Source organism: Notamacropus eugenii, chromosome 5 (genome assembly GCF_028372415.1).
Source record: "Notamacropus eugenii isolate mMacEug1 chromosome 5, mMacEug1.pri_v2, whole genome shotgun sequence".
Taxonomy (NCBI): Eukaryota; Metazoa; Chordata; class Mammalia; order Diprotodontia; family Macropodidae; genus Notamacropus; species Notamacropus eugenii.
The window spans coordinates 360,547,691-360,563,806 of NC_092876.1; the positions used below are offsets into that span (position 1 = coordinate 360,547,691).

General features: G+C 38.0%; 1 protein-coding gene across 3 annotated transcripts in view; it reads left to right on the forward strand.

The window, feature by feature from the left end:
• Window positions 1-259: 259 nt before the first annotated feature.
• The window catches only part of MYH15 (myosin heavy chain 15), a 92,338-nt gene continuing 76,481 nt past the window's right edge, over window positions 260-16,116 (forward strand). The window contains exons 1-7 of one of the 3 annotated variants that reach the window (XM_072614059.1): window positions 260-367; window positions 563-836; window positions 2,867-3,037; window positions 3,433-3,482; window positions 7,283-7,416; window positions 9,675-9,765; window positions 12,195-12,584. In XM_072614059.1, coding sequence (XP_072470160.1) covers window positions 7,319-7,416; window positions 9,675-9,765; window positions 12,195-12,584 — 579 coding nt within the window. In that variant the 5' untranslated portion in view covers window positions 260-367; window positions 563-836; window positions 2,867-3,037; window positions 3,433-3,482; window positions 7,283-7,318. Of the gene's footprint in view, window positions 368-562; window positions 837-2,866; window positions 3,038-3,432; window positions 3,483-7,282; window positions 7,422-9,674; window positions 9,766-12,194; window positions 12,585-16,116 lie in introns of those variants that run through there. The other 2 variants (XM_072614058.1, XM_072614060.1) reach the window with 2 other exon arrangements.

A 16,116-nucleotide genomic window follows, 5' to 3' on the forward strand; every position in this document is an offset into this window, starting at 1 on the left:
CCATGGTTAGGTGTTAAGAGTTCTTTGTGGCAAAGTATGGGTATGACATTCACACTAGGGAGAAGGTGCTCCCTTTGGAGCAGAAACTCACCTTCTACATTCTAGGATCCTAGGATAAAGCCACATTTACTCTCTGCTAGTTGCAGTTCTAATTGATGATATTATGGAATGGATGTCATCATAAATAGCATACATTCTGTAGTGTAATCCTGTTCTGGAATGTGATTTTTCTTCCTTTTGGAAACAATAGCATTCACTCATGCTATGAATACATTTCTAGAAACTGTGCATTTAGAGACACATGGCTTAATTTTTTTAAATATTTGTTTTTTTGATCACTAGGATTCCACTCAGTGCCCTGGAAAAGGTAATTTAATTTATTAATTGAAGCTGAAAGATTGAATTTGCCTCTAAACATAAATAAGGTACTCCCATCAGAGCTAGTGTTATTTTAGAGGTGTAAAGAAATGGTAAGTGGACAACGTGTTACACAGAGGGCAGGCAATTATTTCCCTGCTAAATGTTAAACAGAATTCTTTCTTTGTTGATGAATTACTTCCAGCTGTTGGCAACAAATTTCTCAGCATCATGGAAGGAGCAAGAGACCCTGGCAGATGTTGAGGAACAGAACATCTCTGATAATATTCAAGATCCAGCTGGAGGCCAAAGTCAAAGCACTCTCTGAGCTGGTGAAGGAAGAAAAGGAGATAAATTCTGTGCTGAATGCCAGGAAGAGAGAACTGGAAGATGAATGCCCTGGGCTGAAGAAAGAAATCGATGACCTGGAAACAACACTGGTGAAGTCAGAGAAAGAGAAGCACTCTACAGAACATAAGGTACTTTTCTTTTTTCCCTCTGAAGAGGGAGGCCTAGTGGCCCACGTGCCTGTACTACAGCTCTCTCAAACCTGATTTCTGTCACCAGCTTCTCTTTAATTAGCACAAGAATCATCTGCCTTGGGTTATAGGAAGGTTAAAACTGGTATAAGATATAGAACAACACTGCGTGCTGAGCCATCAGATTTAGATTTCAAGCACAAGCTTTGTTGAAATCACAGTTAATCTTCCAAGTAATTTTACCCCATTTGCTTCAGTATTCTTGTGTACAAAATAAGATAGAAAGGTTAAATTAGATTTCTTTGGACTCAGTGTTTTTTGTTTAAGTCACAGTCAACTAAATAGTTGATTTGGAATAGGTAGCAATTTTAATTCTGCCATGCATTTGCTGTTGGACTCTGAATTGTTTTATTTTTAGGGAGAGAATTGATTTTCTTGTCTTTGTAGGAGTTGAGAGTAACCAAGAATGATATGTGTCTCACATTAGGAATTGACAGAAATTTCATATATAAAACTTTTAAAAATTCAAATTTATTTTATTTTCATTCTCTTTCTCTCACCTAACTCTTCTCCTGCTGACCCATTGAGAAAACAATAACAAAGTCCGTTACAAGTATGTAGTCAGCAAAACAAATTCCTTCATTTGCCATGTCAAAAAAAAGTCTCAAAGTATGCTGTGAGTCTGTCCATCAACCAATCAATCAACCAGACCTTTATTAAATGCCTACTATGTCCCAGGCACTACGCTAAGCGTTGAATCTTTCTATCTGGAGGTAGGTTGCATGGTTCGTTATGAGTCCTCTGGAATTATGTTTGGTCATGGTGTTTATCAGGGTTCCTAACTCTTTCAAACCTTTTGAATATGTAAAACTTTGATGAAAACCTTGAAGAATGATAACTACTCCCTTTTCTGGCTCTCTTTCAGATGAAAAAAATCCCAGTTTTAGGCTCATATTTTCTGTTTTTAGATACTCAGTCTCTAGGTCTCACCATTCATGGGCACCACCTCACCTGTATAAGAATGACATTTTGTATTTTATAATGACGCTTCCTGTTTGTATCATCTTGTGCAGTCATTCCATCTCTATGGGCCTCGGTTTCCTCATTTATAAAATCAAGGAGCTGGACTAGGTGATCTAACTTCTAAAGCTGTGAGGCCAGGTCCCCAAAACTGGCAAGATCCTTCTGAATTATCGGAGAAAGACCTCAAAGTAACTTTAGTATGCTTTTTAGTGTTACCTATGATTTTCTGTATTCTCACTTCATGAAAATTGGTCATTTCTGTATAGCATATGCAGTAACTCTATAATTACCAGAAAATTTGATTAGTCAGATCAAATTATGTCCATGATCACGACAGATAATTCAGTTCAGTAGATATTGATCAAGAGCCTGAAAAGCACTGAGTTTACTATAGAAAGCAGAATGAGCTGGAATTTTAAAGACACTGTTCTCAGGCACACATGAGGACAGCATCTGAGATCCAAGCTTATCAGCTCTACCTACCCCTGTATTGTCAGGTGGATAGTTTTCAGTCAATCCCATCCTGCAGGAAAGGTGTATCTTCAAGAGATCTGTCTTTACAATTCACAATGTGGGATCAGGGAGAGAATATTGATTTTGAACTCAGAGACCCGTGGTTCAAATCCCACCTTGTACCACCTGTGTGTGATGTCAGACAAATCAACTAAACTAAACCTCTTTGGATCTCTGTTTCCTCATCTGCAAAATGAAGGAACTAGACCAGCTGGCCTCTAAGGTCCCTTCCAGCTGTAGATTTCTGATCCTTTGAATTAGTTGGTAACAGATAATTTCCATTCAAAATAACAGAAGGGGTCATTTTGCCTCAGGATTTCTATAGATCTGTCAGGTGTTAAGTTTCTCTGTTCATCATGAGCCTGTCTGTAACACTGGCTAACACTGGCATAAGTGTCCAGTACAAAAAAAAAAAATGAACAAGATGGCCTCCTTAAACATCCTACCGGCTCTGATGAAGGACATCTTGACCAATTATTTCTCCTTACCCACAGGTCAAGAACCTGACAGAAAGAGAATCACTAAATGACGATATTGAGAAACTTAACAGAGATAAGGCTACCAAGAAGGCCCACCATCAGACCCTAGATGAAGTGCAAGCCGAAGGAGAAATATTCAACACCCTGAGCAAAGTAAAACTTAGACTAGAATAGCACGTCAGTGAGGTAAGTGATCCCTCCCCCTTTTTGCATATGTTTCTATTTTTAATATATTTGTTTTTAAAGAATCAAGAAAACTTAGAGGCATATTTTGCCTCATAATGATTATTTTCATAGTTAGCTGGTAATTCTTTCAATTTTTGTCAATCAGCTGTTTAAGCTAAGAGTTTATCACATTTCAATTCTACTAACTTATGTTTACTGTATGCAGAATTTTATAACGAACATGCCTAGAGTACGTATGGGGTCTCCACAGCGGGGAGTAGAATAATGACATGTTCTCTGTCCTAAGGAACTTAAATATGGATGGAGAGATAATACATACAACTAATACTAAATAGAAGACAATGTGCTATATTTAAGTTGATTCTGTTAGGATTTGAATTATCTCTGTTTTTCAGGACTTCACAGAGGAGTACTGAGATTTACTCCATGGATTTTTCTTCATAAGGTGATCCCTTTTCCCTGCATATTGAAGAACTTTACACTGCAATAATGGAACATTGTTCCTACTCCTATTTTTAGTAACACAACTGGGTTCCAACTTCACATATGCCATTCTTAATGCTAGTTCTATGAAAACTGGTCAGAATCTTCCCCTGACCCTTTCAGTTTTAATCAGATCTTTGTCCCATCTTTAATCTCTGCTTCACTGATATTAGAAGACAGGGTTAACACCCTTGCTATAAACTAAACAGCTATATGCAGTTATATATTGTTTGGATATGTGGTATGAATTACAAGCAAATACAGGCTTTGCTTTCCAGTACATTGGGACTTTAATGGATCTGTCATTTTACTGGTATGGGTACTGTTTTCATTAATGCAAATGATAATTTCTCCATGACTTCTCATCCTATATGATTGTCAATATTTTCCCATAAGTTCTCCATAGAGGAACTACTGAATATTCCTCTTGGTTTTTTTTAAAAGTGTCTTTTAAAAGTAACTTTTTAAATGGTGGACTGTCCATTTGTTATCTCTCATTTTTACTCTTGTGGTCATATATGTTTTTGATAGCATCCTTCATACTAATTTTTCTTGTGAGTTATTGTTAGCAATGTGCCAAATAAGGCCTGCTTTTATCAACCACTCATTTCTTCATTGCCCTTTTAGATTATTTGCACTTCTTTTCCTTTGATGTCATAGAATTCCATGACTCAGTCATATGCATCACCAGAAGAACATTGATGTTAATGACATGAGTCTTAAAGTAGTGAGCAGTTTGAGATCATCTACAGCATTGCTCATTTTTCTAAGTATAATCTTCTTCCATTCCAAGCCAGCCCATTATCTAGCCTGTTAGGGATACACATAATGATTGGCTATTTTGATTGGCTGCCTATCCCACTAAATATCAGCTGAACAATTTTTTTATCCACTTCGTTGTTTTTATTATTGTGGATGTTCCCAAAATTGTTTTGCATTGTTATAGATTCCATGGAGGAGACTTTGAAATGCTCCAGGGATTAATACAACTGATATAATGTTATCTGTGAGTTGGGGCTTTTCTATGATTTTAGTATCAATAAGCAATCCTTTTGGGACTTATGACTTCACTTACTACACCTTCTGTAACATTGTGTCAATAGGTAAAGATATAGTCTGAGTCACAATTGAGTTGTCATTTATAATTTTAATGTATGTATAGGAGACACAGTTTGAAGAGAACTGTTTAACTCTGTTTTCCTCTAGGCAGTTAAATATTTTTGTTAACAACACAGCACCAGAACTAGTTGAACAACTAGAGTCCCAAAGTAAGTCGTTAATAGGTCAGTGTCATTGTAGAAGGGAGTCCCCAGTGGAAGACCTTTATGATCCTGTGCCATTTAAGATTTTTATTAAAGACGTGTAACAAGATGTGTTTGATATGTTTATAAAACCTTCACACGGTACAAAACTAGGAAGAGGGGTTAACACATTAGGCTACAATTAGGATTCAAAGAAGATCTTGACAGTTTAGAATATGGGGCCAAACTGAATACAGGAAAATTTAATAGGAATAAACATAAAAGCCTATAGTTGAACTGAAAAAACTAAATCTATAAGTGCAAAATTGAGAGGTGTGGCTAGATAGCAGTTGATCCAAAAATATCTTAGCGTTTTAGCAGACTACTAGTTCCAAATAAGTCAACAATATCATACAATAGATCTACAAAATTAATGTAGCTTAGTTGCTTTAAGAAAGGCATATTCAGGACTGGAGAGGTGATAATTCCACTGTACTCTGCATTTTTCCAACCACATATGTAATGCTGTATCTAGTTCTCAGTACCAGATTCTAGAAAGGGCAATGATAAGTGGGAAAATGTTAAGATGGGAGCATCCAAGGTAGGGAAGTACCTTGAGATGATGATATATGAAAACTGATTGAAGGAACTGGGATTTTTCACCTGAGGCTGACAAAACCTAAAGAGTACATGACCTTTATGTACAACTATTGGAAGGGCAATGTTCTACTTAGAACTTGTTCTACTTAGATCATATGGAAGTTATGAAAAGTCAGATTTTGTAAAGGTATATTTCCTAATAATTTGGAAGCATATGAAATTGAAATGGGTTCTCTTAATAGGTCATAGGATCATAGTTTCATAGATCTAGAATTGGAAGTGATTCCATAGACCATCTAGATGGTTCAGTTCTCTAATTTTATGGATGAAGTGATATATTCCTTTTCATAGGATAGCTATGAAACAAGGGGATATTTGTTTAGTTTGGAGTTAGTTTAGATGGCTTCTGAAATCCTTTCCAACTCTTCAATTCTGACCAAATACTTGTATAAAAATCAACCCTATACTCCTAAGAATATAAAAGATTTTTCTTCCTTCTTCCCTTCCCCAACTCCCACAAAGATAAATGAGAAAAGACATAAGTAATAACCATCTTCAGATATTAGCTTTCATATCTATGTGAAATCTCTCAGAATGGTCTATAAACACCTTGAAGGCATCCTTAATGAAACATTAAAGAGAAACAGGAAGATGTTTCAGATGATTATCTATAAACAACTACCTTTTTATACTTACATGACTGAGAAGTATAAGGAATATAAGATCCCACTGTGTGTGTTTGATTTATGAGTGTTCTGCAATCCATGACAGTTAATAACTTAAGATAATAACTAAATGCAGTGGGGATATTTTGGTTTGTTTTGGTTTAAGCTCAGTGAGTGTTCACTCTCATTTTTTCCTAGAAATTGTGCAGCACTTGAAGATGCGGACAGTCAGCCATGTGTTGTCTTCATTTTCTCTTTTTCCTATATCTCTCTGGCTTTTCTTTCTCTTCTCTCACCTTCTTCCCTTTGTTCCCCAACCCCTTTCCCTCTAAATGAGGTTAACCCATGGATCTCAGTACCAGGATTTCTAGGGGCTTTCAACTTTTGCATACATACTTCCTGAGGAAGTTTATTTGCCATATTATGACTGACTTTACATAAAGTTTCCAGAGAATTTTCCGTCCTGCAATTCTATGACTTTATCTATAGGACATTTCCACCTATATGTCCTACTACTATGCAAAACTGCTAATTCTTGCCCTTTGAAATTACCTCTTGTTTATACGCTGTGTGCATGATAAATATATCTCTAATATCTACACACACATGTCACATATCTACATACATATATACATATACACACATATATGTGTACACACACATATATATGTATATTATATAAGTAGTAGTTTGGATATTGTCTCCTCCATTAGAATGTGAGATCCTCAAGGTGAAAGAGTCATGGTCTTGCTTTTTTTTTGTATTACCAGTCAGTCAGTTAACTAGCATTTTTAGGAGCCTGTTATATACCAGGCACTGTGCTAAGGGCTAGTTATACAAAGAAAGGCAAAAAATATTCCCTGCTTTCAAAAGAGCTCACATAGCACCTGGTAGTTTAAATAATAATAAATATATGTTTGTTGTTTTTAAATGTGGTAACAAAAAGGCTCCCTATTAACACCCCCACCGCTTTCCTTTGTGTTAGTACAAACATTTATTTGCCATATTTAATTTTATTGCCATGTGATATTGATACTTTAATATAATTATTATACTGTATACATGTAACATAACAAATGTATGCACATATTATAGAGAGTAGAATGTATACATTGATATTATTTACAGTGTATGATTTTTGTTCTTCCTCTCTGAGTTTTAAGTGCACTATATACACTAACCTTCTGCAAGAAAGTTTTAAGCATCTCAATGTCATTAATCATTTAGTTAAAAATAACAATTTTTTCTTTTGTCAGCTTGAGGGTGTCTATGAACAGGAGAAAAAAATAACGATGGACCTGGAATGGCAAAAGGAGAAACTGAAGGGTGATTTAAATCTAATCATGAATCTGGGGAATGACCAGCAGCAACTAGATGAAAAATCAGAAAAGTAAGGTAGCTTTCCATTGACCAGATAATTTAGGAACCATAGTACATACTGGGAGAAGCAACTAATCCATTATGTTCACTCTTGTGCTTCCAATGCTTTATTTTTTGATGACTCTAGGGAAAGATAACAGATCTAAAAAAATCGAACTTATGTAGTGTCATGGCAAAAGAGCTAAAAGGAAAAACAAATGTGTTAAAGAGGAATGCGTGGTTGAATTAAGGCAACTGTCTGATCCCCCTGGAAATATTTGGGGGATAGGCTAAAGACAGGACGGGCAAAAGGCTATGGCCAATGGGCTGCTCACTTTGTGTAGCAGTAAGAATCCCAGATGTAATAGGCAAGAGAAAAAAAAGTTAAATGAGTTAACGGGTATAATCATGGAGGTGAAACAGGCAAGCATGTTTTGGAATCTAGATAAGCAGAACATTTATTAAGCCCTTGGCATATTCTAGTGGTAGTACTAAGCATTGGGGGATACAAATAAAAGCAAATAAGATGCTGCCCCTCAAGGAAATTATATTCTACTGAGAGAGAATGATAAAAAATGGTGTTGGAAGGGGTTGGGGAGGTGTGGTGTGGAAGCCTCTTGGAAAGGACAAAATGAGTCAAAATTCCAATGTTCCAAGCTGGGGAAGCTGAGATAAAGTCCAGGTTTTTGGTGGAGTACCGATAGAAGAGTAGATATCTATAAAATGGTGTCAGGAATCAAATATCCAACCAAATTGGTTTGAATTAATAGAAATTGTGTATTTCCATCTTGATTTACTTGATAAAAAGATTATTTTAATTTTTTAATTTTAATTTTCTAGGACTGTTTTTTGAGTCCTAGAATGTTTGGCAAGCCTTATTCTTCCCATTACCCTTTACCTTGATTGTTTGTACAGGCTTCAGTTTTTAACAGCTTTCCCGCTCTTTTGGTGTTTCTTGGAAGTTTATTAAGGCAAAATAGTAATTAAGGCATTGTTGGGAGAGCTGTGAAAGTTGTACCTACACAGAGACTAATCCTATAAGCTGCAGAAGAAAAATCAGTCTCCTTACCTTACAAAACGTTTCATGTTTTTTCGCTTGTTTTTCTTGCTTTTGACCTGCTTTTCCTCGAATTTTTTCTTCTCAATTCAACAGTAAATATTTGAAGAATTCAATGAAACTTCTCTAAGTTTTAAAGCTACTTAGAATGGATTTAGAAGTAGCAATACAGAGGAGAGAAAGCTGATCATAGAATTAGGAAGCCCTGGCTTCAAGTCCCATCTTTGACACATACTGGCTGTGACTCTGGAAAAGTCTCAACTTTTTAGGGTTCTAGGCAACTCCCTAAGACTAAGTTGCACAGAAGGTACAAACCTACACTGGTAAAGGGAATTTTCTTATCTGAGAGTTACCTATGCGAATCAAATCACAGATTCAGTCCCTATCCCTAGTCTGGAACAGAATAAAAGGATGAATAGTTGATAAGGAACAAGATGAAGATAGTATAAGGGTTTGGAACAGGAGTTCTTAATCTGAGGTCTATGAACTTGTTTTTAAAAATACTTTAGCAGTTGTATTTCAATACAGTTGGTTTTCTTCGCAATCCTAAGCATTTGCATTCAAAAATACAATTCTGAAAAGGTGTTCACAGGCTTCACCACACTGCCAAAGAGTTCCATTCCATACAGACAAAAAGGTAGTTAAGAATTTCTGAAATAGATTAAGGCTAGATTAAGGCCAGGTGTGTGGTTTGACCCATGGAAATGATAATATGGACATAAAGACAGGACTGCATTAGGATGAAACTGGCTTAAAACCATTAAGAACCAGAATCAGACTTGAGCAAACTGGGCCTGAGGTATTGTGTTATGTCCTAAATTATGTGGTCAAGCTGGAAGCTCCAGGTAACTGAGCATTTGTGGAAAGTATAATATTCAACAATATTAAAACCTAACAAATCTTTACTCATAGGACAATTTAAAAAATACTGTAATTTTGTTATATAATTGTAGTATCAGTAAGAAATTTGAGGATTTGGTAAGAGGTAGGGAAGGCCACTGATCTAAATATACTTGCCTGCATTCTGCCTATTGCATTTACTTTTGAAGTCCTATACCCTTCCTTAGCACAGTGATGATAGAATCAGAAGTCCTTGTGCACCCCAAGTCAGAGTTCTGATACTTGCTTTAGAAATTGCTATTTCTAGGTCATTGTACTTTCACTTAAAAGAAAAAGATCAAACCATAAATCTGTTTTTTCTTGGTTTATCTCCTTCAACAATAACAAACTAGGAGAGCATCGGAAATGGGCCTGGCAAATTCAGATGCCACCAACGAGAGGAGCCTCCTCAGCCAATTCCAGAAGATGGTGGAGAAGTTTCAGGTAACTTCAAGAAACTGAATACTGTATTCATGATCTGGATCAAGCAGATAGTCCTGCAGTATCTACCAAGACATTCTTTTCCATAGATGTGTTGTCTGTAACCAAAAGTCCTTAACATTGAAGATTAGCAGTTTCTTCAAACTGCTAAGAACCTCAGAACACATTGTATTCATCAGTGAATTCTTTTTGTTTTGGACCTGTAATTGAAGCTAATTGGCACAGTGGGTAGAGTATTAGATTTGGAATTAAGAGGACCTGAGCTCAAATCCTGCTTCAGAAAATTCCTAACTATACAAACCTTGGCAATTCATTTAACCTCTTTCAGTCTGTTTCCTCATCTGTAAAGCAGGAATAATAAGAGTACCTAACTCACAGGGCTTTGGTGAGAGTCTAATGAGATAATTTGAGTAAAGTGTTTCACAAATTTTCAAGAGCTATGTATATGCCAGTTGTTCTTATTATTATTATCATAGGAATATAAGGAAGTCCCAGTGTTGGAAAACCCTTCCACCAATGCAGAACAGCAACTCATTTATTGATAATCTTAGTTGCCTCGGGCACTAAAAGTTGGCTAAGGTCAGGTAGTTATCATGAGTCATAGTCAGGTCTTGAACTCAGGTCTCTCCAACTCCAAGTATGGACCTCTATTCCCTAAGCATGCTAATTACCTATTTATAAATACCTGTTTGTTAGTGTATGTGTAGTGCTATAAAGTAATGAGACTGACTTTAAAAGATAAAATGACTTTTAAAGAAAGTAACAAACCAACAAACCAACAAAACAACTTTATTAAAACCCCTTGTTTTGGACCAAAAATGGCACTACCCAACTCAGTCGTCCATCTAATGACTCACTATCATTGGCTCTCTATGATTTTCATCTGCTTTCAGAAATTAAATTCACCCTGAAAGGATGACTACTTACCACTGAGGATATTCAAAAAAGGAGTTCCAAAAACATACCAGAAATGGCAGCATCCTTAGAATAAGAATATAGCCTCTTAGAGTGTCATATATTTTGAAGGGGGAAATAGTGACTTAGTCATATACATCTGTTAACCATGCAAGCCCTCTTAATTTATAGTCACACCTACATCATTAATTTCGTTGGGTCATTTTTCAGTCATGTCTGACTCTTTGTGACCCTATTTGGGATTTTCTTGGCAAAAATCCTGGAATGGTTTGCCATTTCCTTCTCTAGCTTATTTTACAGAAGAGGAAATGGAGGCAAACAGGTTCAAGTGACTTACCCATGGTCACACAGCTAGTAAGTGTCTGAGGCTGGATTCAAATTCACAAAAATGAGTCTCCTTGACTCCAGGGAGACTCCAGGTCCAGCTAGGCCCTAGGGTTGTCACCTAGGAGGGTGCTACCTAGCTCCCCACCCCCTGCAAATCACTAATTTTAGTCACACCTCAAACAGAATGACAGTTAAAGCTCACCCATTACATAGTAGGACAATTCACTTAAAACGAATTTGCCTAAAACCCATTTTTTCCCCATGACTCAGACTCATCATGATGAACTTCAGTAATTTTATTCTGCTGTAATACAGTGAACTTCTCAAGGGTTAATGAGGGATTTGGGCCTTTCCCTAAATGGATGCAGACTCTAGGCATTTTGAATTCTACTTTCTATAATTGTTCTGCCTCCTCCCTCATTGTCAGCTTTTACTTCTTGATGCTGTCAGTGTGCCTACTTTTCCAATCCCCGATTTCTCTCTCCTCCCTCATTTTCTAATTTGTTGCCTCAAATCTGCTGTGAGCTTAGAAGCCACGTAATCAAAGTTAAAAGAGCTGTCTAAAATGAATCCACAGGCTCTGGCCAAGGTCCTGAAGGGCTCCCTCTGAATAAAGTACCTGACCTTTGTGACATCTATTTTGGCTGATGCTTTTGCTTACTTTATAGCTCTTGGCTCTGTTAAAGAGGAATTGACTTTAGACGAATTAGTTTTAGGCAAATTGTTCTGCTCCATCCAGAAAGATGAGTTTTTAGCATAGCTCTTAACAGCTGACATTGCCAAATAAGAGAGAGGTCTTCAGGTTAGTGAGATATTACTGTATAGAGAACCATCTTACTATTGTTCTTTTTTTTGAACCCTAACATATCATGGATCTATATGCAATTTTATTTTCAAAGACTAAAAAAAGAGTTTCTTTTTTTAAACTACATATAATTAAAAGAGACCATATATCATATGGGACTAAGAGCTCAGGAACTGTGAGTTCTAATTCTGGCTTTGTATTGATTAGGGGCAAGTCACTTAACCTGTCTTGGCAACACTTTCTTTAGCCATAAAATGAGGACCCAAAGAGCCAACTGACCTTTCAGAGTTATAAGAACCAATAAATAATGCCATTATAATGTTCCCTGAGTATAAAACATGGTACAGATTTCACACTAAAAGAAAAATTATTACTGTTGTGCCAGGCTCGAACGGTGGAGTTGGAAAAAGAACTGGAAGCTGAAAAAACAACACCAACCAAAGTAGAAAAGCAGAGGAGTGACCTGACCCATCAGTTGGAAGAGATGAATGAGGAGCTGAAAGAGGCCAGGGGCACTGGTCTAGCCCAATTAGAGATCAATAAGGAAAGGGAGGCTGAGTTTATGAGGCTGCAAAAAGACCTGGATGAAGCCGCCTTTCACTTTGATGCCACAGCTGCTGCCATCAGAAAGAAACATGAGGAGAGCTTGGAGGAGCTGAAGGGGCAGGTGGACAACCTGCAGTGGGTTAAACAGAGCTTGGAGAAGGAGAAGAGTGAGTTGAAGCTAGAAGTGAATGGCCTCCTGACTAATGTGGAGCAGATGGCCAAAGCGAAGGTAGGGTTTCTTGAGTCACTCTAAGGAAGAGAGGTGGGGGGAGGGGTGCCAAGAGAAAGGAAGGCGGGGTCTGGTTCCCCATAACTGAAGACCATTGGATGTTGAAGCTCAGAATCAACTGACTGTGTTTGTGAAGTCATCCAGTGTCTAAAATCACTTGTCCACTGCTTGGATGGGATTTGACTTGTGTTTCTCTTATATAGGGTATTAGGCCTAGATGACCTATTAGCTCCCTTCTAGCTCTAAATCTATGAACTAAATATAGCTTTATGGTTTTTTATAGTTTTATAGGATATTTCCATGACATGAACATCCTTAACCATGTTACTAATGGGTCCACCTTGAAGTCTTTGTAGAGAGACTCGGGATTAAGCAAGTAAGGAACATTATGCTATGTGCTTCTGCTAGTGATAAAAATTGCCAGGAAAACAACTGAGTGCAGTGGGTGGCTACTGCAGGGGAACTCAGCCAAGGCTAAAGTATATCTACATATGACTTGCCCAATAGTTTTGCTGTCCATGGAGAACTTTTCTTTCTCCATTGTATTCTGTCAACATTTTTTCATCAACCAAATACTTAAGGGCATATATTTACAGCTAAAAGTTCTCCTGGAGGCCATTTTAAGGATGCAAAAAGTGAAACTCAGAGTTAATAGGTATCCTGAAGCAAAATCAGGATTAGAACTCAGGACCTCTGACTCCAGATATAGCACTTTCTCCATTACACCATTCTGCTTTTCTGTTTTTTTTCATAAAGCACATTAGCAACACATAACTTGATCTCTTTGTTTTAACTGCACCCACCCCATATAGTTAGTGATCAGATTATGAGTAAGAGTAATTCTTTTTTTGTTTGTTTTTTCTTAAATTTATTTATTTATTTTTTATTTAACTTTTAACATTCATTTTCACAAAATTTTGGGTTCCAAATTTTCTCCCCTTTTGTCCCCTCCCCCCACCCTAAAACACCAAGCATTCTAATTGCCCCTATCACCAATCTGCCCTCTCTTCTATCATCCCTCTCTGCCCTTGTCTCCATCTTCTTTTTTGTCCTGTGGGGCCAAATAACTTTCTATACCCCTTTATCTGTATTTCTTGTTTCCTAATAGCAAGAACAGTACTCCACAGTTGTTCCTAAAACTTTGAGTTCCAACTTCTCTTCCTCCCTCCCTCCCCACCCCTTCCCTTTGGAAGGCAAGCAATTCAATATAGGCCATGTCTGTGTAGTTTTGCAAATGACTTCCATAATAGTCGTGTTGTATAAGACTAACTATATTTCCCTCCATCCTATCCTGTCCCCCATTACTTCTATTCTTTCTTTTGATCCTGTCCCTCCCCATGAGTGTTGACCTCAAATTGCTCCCTCCTCCCCATGCCCTCCCTTCCATCCTCCCCCCCGACCCTGCTTATCCCCTTATCCCCCACTTTCCGGTATTGTAAGATAGGTTTTCATACCAAAATGAGTGTGCATTTTATTCCTTCCTTTAGTGGAATGTGATGAGAGTAAACTTCATGTTTTTCTCTCACCTCCCCTCTTTTTCCCTCCACTAAAAAGTCTTTTGCTTGCCTCTTTTATGAGAGATAATTTGCCCCATTCCATTTCTCCCTTTCTCCTCCCAATATATTTCTCTCTCACCGCTTGATTTCATTTTTTTAAGATATGATCCCATCCTCTTCAATTCACGCTGTGCACTCTGTCTCTATGTGTGTGTGCGTGTGTGTGTGTGTGTGTGTGTGTGTGTGTGTGTGTGTGTAATCCTACCCAGTACCCAGATACTGAAAAGTTTCAAGAGTTACAAATATTGTCTTTCCATGTATGAATGTAAACAGTTCAACTTTACTAAGTCCCTTATGACTTCTCTTTGCTGTTTACCTTTTCATGCTTCTCTTCATTCTTGTATTTGAAAGTCAAATTTTCTTTTCTGCTCTGGTCTTTTCATCAAGAATGCTTGAAAGTCCTCTATTTCATTAAAAGACCAATTTTTCCCCTGAAGTATTATACTCAGTTTTGCTGGGTAGGTGATTCTTGGTTTTAGTCCTAGTTCCTTTGACTTCTGGAATACCCTATTCCATGCCCTTCGATCCCTCAATGTAGAAGCTGCTAGATATTGTGTTATCCTGATTGTATTTCCACAATACTTGAATTGTTTCTTTCTAACTGCTTGCAACATTTTCTCCTTGACCAGGGAACTCTGGAATTTGGCCACAATGTTCCTAGGAGTTTCTCTTTTTGGATCTCTTTCAGGTGGTGATCTGTGGATTCCTTGAATACTTATTTTGCCCTCTGGTTCTAAAATCTCAGGGCAGTTTTCCTTGATAATTTCATGAAAGATGATGTCTAAGCTCTTTTTTTTTGATCATGGCTTTCAGGTAGTCCCATAATTTTTAAATGGTCTCTCCTGGACCTATTTTCCAGGTCAGTTGTTTTTCCAAGGAGATATTTCACATTATCTTCCATTTTTTCATTCTTTTGGTTTTGTTTTGTGATTTCTTGGTTTCTCATAAAGTCATTGGCCTCCATCTGTTCCATTCTAATTTTGAAAGAACTATTTTCTTCAGTGAGCTTTTGAACCTCCTTTTCCATTTGGCTAATTCTGCTTTTGAAAGCATTCTTCTCCTCATTGGCTTTTTGAACCTCTTTTGCCAGTTGAGTTAGCCTATTTTTCAAGGTGTTATTTTCTTCAGCATTTTTTTGGGTCTCCTTTAGCAGGGTGTGGACCTGCTTTTCATGCTTTTCTTGCATCTCTCTCATTTCTCTTCCCAGCTTTTCCTCTACCTCTCTAACTTGATTTTCAAAATCCTTTTTGAGCTCTTCCATGGCCTGAGCCCATTGGGTGGGCTGGGATACGGAAGCCTTGACTGCTGTGTCTTTTCCTGATGGTAAGCATTGTTCTTCCTCATCAGAAAGGAAGGGAGGAAATACCTGTTCACCAAGAAAGTAACCTTCTATGGTCTTATTTTTTTTCCCTTTTCTGGGCATTTTCCCAGCCAGTGACTTGACTTCTGAGTATTCTCTTCACACCCACTTTGCCTCCAGATCTGCCCAGCCAGTGCTTGGGGTCTGAGATTCAAATGCTGCTTCCCAGCCTCAGGGCTTGGGGCAGGGGTGGGGCTGCTATTCAGTGTGAGATTAAGTTCAGCTGCTCAGGTGGGGACTTAGTTCCCTCAGGGGGTTTATTCAGAGACCTTCAACAATCTATCAGAGCTCCTGACTGCTTTGGGAGCCCCTGTCTACTGCCACCTCGGCTGCTGCCTCCTGAGGGGGCCTGAGTTACGGGGGGACCCCACTCCCCTCTCGGCAAGCCAAGAAGACCCTCTCACCAACCTTTGGGGCCCGTGGCTGGAGGGACCTGAGGGGCCGCTGGAGATTCCATCCCCAAAGCCTGCTCGGATCTGCTCCTCTCAGTGCTGCGTGGCCAAGGCAGGGCTGGGCTTGGCTCCGGGTCCGGGGCCTGACGGACCTTTTGCGAGAGGTTTTCAGGGCTCTCTGGAACAGAAATCTCCTCTGCTCCATTTTTCTGTGGCTTCTGCTG